Source organism: Anneissia japonica, unplaced genomic scaffold (genome assembly GCF_011630105.1).
Source record: "Anneissia japonica isolate Jap-2015-1 unplaced genomic scaffold, ASM1163010v1 scaffold15657_len110212_cov154, whole genome shotgun sequence".
NCBI lineage: Eukaryota > Metazoa > Echinodermata > Crinoidea > Comatulida > Comatulidae > Anneissia > Anneissia japonica.
In genome coordinates this window covers 10,104-10,959 of record NW_022686809.1, presented here as the reverse complement: position 1 = coordinate 10,959, position 856 = coordinate 10,104, and the positions used below count along the sequence as shown (strand labels likewise).

The following is an 856-nucleotide window of genomic DNA, read 5'->3' as shown; positions in this document are numbered from 1 at the left end:
AAAATATTCATAATATATATATATATATATATATATTATATACTATGTATATTATATATATTATATATATTATATATATTATATATATTATATGTATTATATATATACATATATATATATATATATATATATAGTTATAGTTCCAAATTATATATAGGCCTACGTATGTATAAGTACGTACCCCTCTCGCACACCACAAGTCTTTTATCTTCACAGTTTACGTGACTCCAAACACCGTAAAAATATATCACACAGTTATCTGAGTCAAGTGAGTTCCAAGCTGGAAAAGCTAAAAATGCGGGAGCAGTGACAGTTAACGGGAACAGAAAATAAGCATAAAGTGGGTGGACATTGTGAACATGACATCAGAAGTGTTACAATCCGATAAATAGTCCACATATGGCACTGATAGTGATACTAATGGTGATTATTATTATTATTATTATTATTATTATTATTAGTATTATTAAATACACATGCGCAAAAACCCGTAACCAAAGTACTTCAAGCACGTAAAATCCTGAAATTAACGTATCCCGCAACGCAAGATGAATAAATTATGATGTCATCCGTTAACGTTGAGGTTAACGTCGTGCAGCAAAAACTACCTATTGTCTTGTGGGACTTTTCGTAGTATTAGCACATTTCGGAAAGCGCCACCAGCGTCAGTATATGTCGAGAAACTTTTTTGATGTGAATTGCTAATCCAAGAAAAAGTACACTATGAACATAGAGCTATTAAAAACTAGAGTGCTGACAAGATGGCGCAGCAATGCAGAGTTGTGTACGTGTACCATCCAAGATGGCCGTCGTTGTAAAGCGCCACCTTCAGGCTTAGTATACATATTACATTATT

General features: G+C 32.4%; 1 protein-coding gene across 1 annotated transcript in view; it reads right to left on the bottom strand.

Annotated features, from left to right (window-relative positions):
- Positions 1-856, bottom strand: part of LOC117117396 — a 32,588-nt gene that overhangs the window by 23,672 nt on the left and 8,060 nt on the right. The window contains exon 4 of the mRNA XM_033261688.1: positions 182-289. Within this exon, the coding sequence (XP_033117579.1) occupies positions 182-289 (108 nt within the window). The remainder of the gene's footprint in view (positions 1-181; positions 290-856) is intronic.